At 49.5% G+C, this 6,480-nt stretch overlaps 1 protein-coding gene across 1 annotated transcript; it reads right to left on the bottom strand.

Moving 5' to 3' along the window:
• Positions 1 to 1,152: 1,152 nt before the first annotated feature.
• Positions 1,153 to 3,217, bottom strand: LOC103777803 (glutamate receptor ionotropic, kainate 3-like; the record flags this gene model as incomplete). Its single annotated transcript, XM_008945367.1, has 3 exons — positions 1,153 to 1,462; positions 2,505 to 2,755; positions 2,995 to 3,217. Coding segments are annotated over 3 exons (669 nt in total), but the record flags the coding sequence as incomplete, so codon positions are not given.
• Positions 3,218 to 6,480: the final 3,263 nt, after the last annotated feature.

Here is a 6,480-nt window from a genome sequence, read left to right as displayed (position 1 = left end):
AGATTTCTTGAAAACATTTTAGTATGTGTTTGCTTAAATCACGTGGTGATGCTGCTGGGGAGGCCGCGGTTCAGCGGGCAGAGCAAGAGGGGTGTCAGGTTTGGCTCTCACAGTGCTGCTTGTCCCAGGCCAGCCGTGGCCCTGCAGGCTCAGACTTCATCGTTCAGGTCTCTGATGCTGTAGAGGGCATTTACTCCTTGCCCAAACTGTATATTCCTCTCCTGGTCTGAGTGCCAGTGCCACAGAGCTGCAGTTCAGTGCTGCTGAATTCCATGGAAGTTGGTACTGTTCAGCTCTTGGGAACAGCTCAGCTTCTGCTGCTGAGGCTTGTGGACTCGGCCGCTTTCTGCACTTGTGTGCAGGAGAGACTGAGCTTTGTGGAGAGAATGAAGGGAGCTGAGGACCTGGAGATCGTGGCAGCACGCTGAGCACGGGACGGAGTTTGGCACGGGGCGTGTGGGTGGTGTCGGTCGGAGGTGGCAGCAGCTCCTGTGCACACCACGCTGTGCCATCCTTGGCCAGGAGTTCAGCTCCGTTCAGGCTTCCTCACCCCTTCCTAGTGAGCTGTCGGGTCTACTGAAGAACGTGTGTGGTGCCTTCTCCCACCACACCCCATTGAGGGCTTCCAGCTGTGGGTAGCCATGGCCAGCACAGCTGTGAGGTGAAGGACCATCGTGAGCTACTTTGAGAGAAGGCACAGCCTCAACTGACCATCAGGTGCTTCACAGATACCTTTCCCCTTCCTGGACAATGTATCCTAAATGTGCTGTGTATGTCAGCGTGGAGTAGATGCTCACACAGACAGCTGCTCGTGCTGCACCTGACAAAGTGTTTCTTTTTATTGCCATGCTAAAGAATCCATCCTCGGGGGCTCCTCCTTACCCACTGAGGGTCGGTTTGGCTCAATTCTGTTTCGCCTCCATATGTTTTCAGTATGTAAACATCAGACTCCTGGATGATAGTGTGTTTGGACTCCATGAGGCCTGTAGGATCTAAGCATCAAAAAAAAAAAAGGAACTAAAAATAACAAAACCAAAACTGAAAAGCCCCAAGACCCATGTTACAGTCCACACTTTGAAGTTCTTGCTTCTCTGCCGGTGGTCAATGAAGCTGTGTTGTAAAGGCCTTGTTCTTGAAATGAACCAAACCAGGCTTTTATTTTCCTTTTTTTTTTTTTCTTGTTTTTTAATCCTTTCTTCCCCAGTTAAGAGTGCATCCAGCCTTGTGTGCCGCAACTCCTTCCCTCCCGCCCCCCCGTTCCCAAGCCCTAGGGAAACACAGGTGTCAGTCCGGTGTTGCAGGTCATGTTGTCCTTCCCTGGCAGCCGTCGGTCGTTGAACGTGTGCATGTTGATCACGGCGTCCGTCTTCACCATGACGGGGGGCTGGGGCTTGTGTTTGACCCGTCGCTGGCAGGTGAGCGACAGCCGGATCTCCTCGGCCATGGCGCTGCAGAAGGAGCGCTGGGGACAGCAGGGACAAAAAGCACCGTTACTGCTGGCAAAAGGTTCTGCTGACCTCTGGCTGAGCAGGAGAGCGCTGAAAGGAGGCTCTGCAGGGGCGGGCGGGAGGGTTAGGCTGCCTTTAAGGCACCAGCTGTGCTGAGTGGGACTTCAGTGATGCACCGGTGCCTGGCTGACCCCTCTCCCCTTTGGCAAGAATTGTACCTTTGACGCACTAAGTCCTGCAGAAGGCAGAGCCCCAGGCGGCTGCAGGAGTGCCAGTGCTTTGTGTGATCCCTGCTGGGGGGCTGGTGGATTTATGTGCTGGCAGTCAGAGACCTATAGAATCCTGCTGGGCTTGGTAGTGGGCAGTTATCCTTCATCTGTCTAGTCTGTCACATGGGCAGCTTGCTTTGATTTGTGGTCATGCACACAAATACACTTTCTGCTTACTGTGCTGTGACACGCCAGGAAGAGCGAAAACTGCAAAAGCAGTCTCTTGTTTCATGACCACTGATCAGTGACAGCGGGTGGGACGGGCTGTTTGTGTAAGTGTTGTGAAAAGCTGATGAGATAGTGTGAGGCTTCCTGGTGGACAGTGGCCAGTTCCTTGAGGCTCTTTGAACAGGACTGGGGAGAAGAGATGGGGACTTCATGCATGTACATATTACACCTGGAATGTGCAATGCGATTGTGTGTGATCTTGGCAAGCACATAGAACAGCCCTGAAAGGTCCCTCCCAAGACCTCTGTATTTTCATTATTTATGTGTTGGCTTGCTCAAAATTGCCTTACAAATGTTTACTTCTAGCTACTGCAGCAGCAGATGACCCTAATCAGAGTAGACATGGTTTGCCCCCTGCTTTGAGGCTGTCTGAGTGGGACAGAGCAATGAGCCTTAGGGGGCAGCATTTTGGGGGTGCTACACTGGACGTGGAGGCAGTGGAGGCAGGGCTGAACCCCTCTGCCCTCTCCCTGCCTGTCTCTGGGGTCAGCGTGCAAAATCCTCAACGGCTGGGCTAGTGGTGGGGCAGGAAACAGAGGAAGTGGCATGAAACGAGTACCTGCTCACGCTCCGCTGTTTTGCGCAGCTTGTAGATGAACTCCACCACGGCTACGAAGACAGACAGCACCAAGCCTGCTGCCAAGACAATGAAAATCCCCCCGATGTTTTGGATGCCCAGAGCACTGGCCTCCTTGTTCTCATCCTCAGGGCAGCCATTCCCCCGCCACCATTTCTCCTTCATTACGTGGAGCTTGTCCTCCTCCTGAAGCTGGAGGATGGCAATGGTGATCTTGTCCCTGTACGGTGACCCTGGGGAGGGGGAACACCATTACACACATAGGGAAAACAGGACAAAATTATGCAAAGTAGGCAATGTGTCTGCTCTAATCGGGGCTGCTCAGACCTCTCTTCAACAGGCAGGCAGCGTAAGCTTTGGTATTTGGAAGTTTGCTGTTGGGAGTGGATTGTCTGAGTCCGCTTACCTGTTGCATTTGTAGTAAGTAGCCCCACTCCAGGGTACCTACAGAAACCCCCCCGCTGTCACTTACCCATGGGAGTCCCAATCCCATAGCCTTTGGAGTCGATGAGCCCCCCGATCTGCGTCAGGTTGCAGTTCCTCTGGGTGATGTACTCGATGGTGGTTGACTCCATCAGCAGGGCGTAATCGGCGGTGAGCGTTCGCTGGATTCCTTCCTCGTTGTTCTTAACAAGTGCTGTGGGTTTGCTGCTCATGAAAGCCCACATTTTTTCAAACGTGGAAATCTTGGATTTCTGGAAAATGATAGCCCCCCCCAAAAGAAAAAATTAATCTTCTGTTTGCAAAACCTTGTGTCTTTTCAGGAATTAATAATAATACCTGTTTGAGGACAGATCACACAGTGGAACTATTACCGATCTGACCTAGTCTTCAGTATCTCTCTGCTTTCACTGCCCAACGTTATTTGGCTTCACGTTGCTGTAACAAGAGGCAAAGGTTCCAGCACACATTGTGCAGGTGCTCAGCAGAAAGAGTCGCTGCTCTGGAGCCCGTGAGCTGCAGGTGGGACTGAGCTGTCCCTCTGCTCCACGGGGTGCAGCCAGCCCTGCCTTGCTGCCCTGCAGGCCTTGCTCGTGTGGCCGGCTATGGGCACTTCTGCTCATGTGGAATGGTTTCCTAACCAGAATTTTGTTTGTCCTGTAATGTTTCTGCATGACAAGAGAAGACAAAGAACGTTTCAGGGGGCATGTTTTTCTCTTTTGCACATACTCTATTATATTTTTGTCTTTCCTCGAGCATTGCAGGGGAACATGTCTCCTCTGAGATACGTGCAACTGCCGAACACATTTACGTCTCCACGCAAACAGAACCGTAGAAATATTCAAGAGGTTTGTCTTAAGGCTAAAAATAGACATGGATGTTTTTTCACTATCAGCAGACGTTCTGTTAGAAAAGGAGAAATATGTTTTCTACCTTACTATTCATGTGAATGTTTTTCTTCTCCTAGATGTGTTGAGTGAGAAGAAATATGCTTATTTTATGTCTTTCCGTAACATTTGAAATATACCATTTATCGACAACCACCTTCTGAATTGTCTCTGTGTAGGTTGTCTCAAAAGACAGAACTGGCTTTAGCCTTGAAAGACTCCCCAGGAAGCTCTCCCATCGGCTCTCTCTTGAAGTGCTCCCCTCGCTGGTCCCTGTGTTCCGTGGGTGAATGCAGCTCTCACCACACCAGCTCTGTATGTCCAGTTGAGCCCTGCAAAAGTGCTGGATGTCAAGGCTTGTGTCCATGCTGCTGCCTGCTCCTTTATGTGCCATTCTTCTTTTCTGCCCAGTTTCTTGTTTTTCCTATATCTCTTTATGCCTTCTTATTTTATGAGAGGCAGCTTAGTCAGCCAACACCACCTCCTCCACAGCAGTACTTGGGGAGATGCTAGAGTTGGCTGGGAAGTTGGAGGGGCTGGGAAGTCTTTGTGCTTTGCCTTCAGCAGGGGTAGGTGCTCATCTGCAGCTGCACGGGCTGCCGCCGTGGCAGAAGCTGTGCTTTCTGGTTTAGCTCCTTTTATCTCTGTTTCAGGTCTCTGTCCTTCCGTAAGAAAGCAGGAGATGGAGCCCCAGCCCATCCCAACTGCTGCTGTCACATCACTCCCTCATTTTTTCATATTTCCCTAAAAGTGCCAGCATAGGTTCATTTGATAAAAACACTACAAATAAGGGTAAATTAGCTAACAAAAAATTCCCTCCTAGTGCTTTGTATTTCAAAAGCTTTGTCTGTCTACCTCCTTTTTTTCATCAAGTTTAACAAAAGTGATACAAAAGCTTAACACCCCAAGTGCGTCGGTGTCACGCGGTGACGAAGGCTGTCCCTCTGTCTTTAGCCCTGTGAACTCATTCTCCTGACTGAAGCAACCACGGACTCATTTCTTCTTGGTTAAAGCTCGTGCTTGTTATAATCCACTTGATGAACGTGCAGTAGTGGATGTTCCAGAGCAAACTTCATTCAAGAGGCAGGATAATCTCCCTCACTTGAAAATCTGGACCAGTGCCTGTAAGGTAGATTTGTGGCATCTATCAAACCTCAAAGAGAAGCAAAAAGTGCAGCCTCCAAAAGGATTATTAAATATCAGTGCATTACAATGGGTAATTGAAATGAACAGCACACTCGGCTAGCTGATAAGGACTTGTTTAACATTTATATAGTTCACATCAGAGGCCTCTGGGTTCACGGCTATCCCTTTCTCTCCTTCTCTTCCTGCAGTTAATGCTCCTTGGATGTTGACACAGAGCTCTTAAACAACATCAGTGTTCTCCCAGTTTAAAGCATAGAGCAAAATAAACTGGCAAAAAATCAATAGTCTGCGTTTAGTGAAGCTAATAGGACTTGCATGAGGCATTGTAGCTCTTCAGAGAACTTAAATTACATGAGACAGGGCTCCCTGGAAGAGAAAAAACACTTTTCTCTTCCCCTCTTAAATCACCACTTCTGACCAGCTGAAAGGACTTCACTGTGAAATGCCAGGAGGGGCTCAGCTCTCTCAGCTCTGGCTGCACCACTTCGAGCTCTGGGCATCCTGGGTGGGGGCACCTGTGGCAGGGGCGCCCCTCTGCCTGGAGCTTGCCACCAACCCACAGCTACCTGTTGCTGCTTGCTTACACGGAATGCAACAGGGAAAACCCTGGCAATTCGGGGCCGAGCCCCTCAGCAGGGAAGGGCTGTCCCCCCCTGGCACAGTGTGGTGGGTGGCAGTGGCCTCCTCCTCCCCAACGACAAGGCTCTGGCAGCTCTTTCGGCAGGGCCAGGCAGGCCCTTGGTGCAAGCGGGGTGGCTCGACACATGGCTCTGGTCAAGACAGTCTCAGGCTCTCCCATAGCTAAAACCTGCTACCTCCTCACTAGGAATTTATTTCCTATTAGTTTCTTCAACTTAGCTAACATGAGATAAAGAGTGCTCCTTTTCCAAGTGAAAATTCACCACCTGAATTCTCAGCACAGCACTGGCAGTTTGATAGACGGGGCTATTTGTTAAAAGTCCAATTTAGAAGCAATTGTCAGTCATTGTGAAAGCAGTCATCAATCAAAAATTGCAGGACCAGCTACGGTGCAGAGCGTGTACTGCTCCAGCTCACACCTAATTCCAGAGAGCTTCGACCACTGTACATTTTTTCCTATTAAGAGAAAAGTTTTTCCTTTCTCCCTTTCTTCCTCTCAGAACACTTCAGCCATGCTGCAGTGGTGGCCACTTATTTATAGGCATTTGGATGACATCACCTGAGAACATACCTTACAAATACGCAAAACCATCTTAGTACTAATGTAAAAGTAAAGAATGCACAGAAATTGTGTTTATTTTGCTGGATTTCTCTCCGTGTTTGCATGTGTGTACATTTTGTTCTGCTGGCCCTTCGATTTTACACTTAGAGTAATTTATCTTAAAAAATCCTTACTGGGCTTAGGTGCTGGTTTGATCCGACATTTGCTGGGCTGTGGCTAGGTGTAAATTTCTGCTCTGTGGAATCCCCATTTGCTTGTGTGGGCTGCAGAAAGGAAAGCTGCC

The sequence above is a fragment of the Merops nubicus genome, unplaced genomic scaffold, assembly GCF_000691845.1.
Source record: "Merops nubicus isolate BGI_N331 unplaced genomic scaffold, ASM69184v1 scaffold37728, whole genome shotgun sequence".
NCBI lineage: Eukaryota > Metazoa > Chordata > Aves > Coraciiformes > Meropidae > Merops > Merops nubicus.
This window is presented reverse-complemented; position numbering and strand designations above follow the sequence as displayed.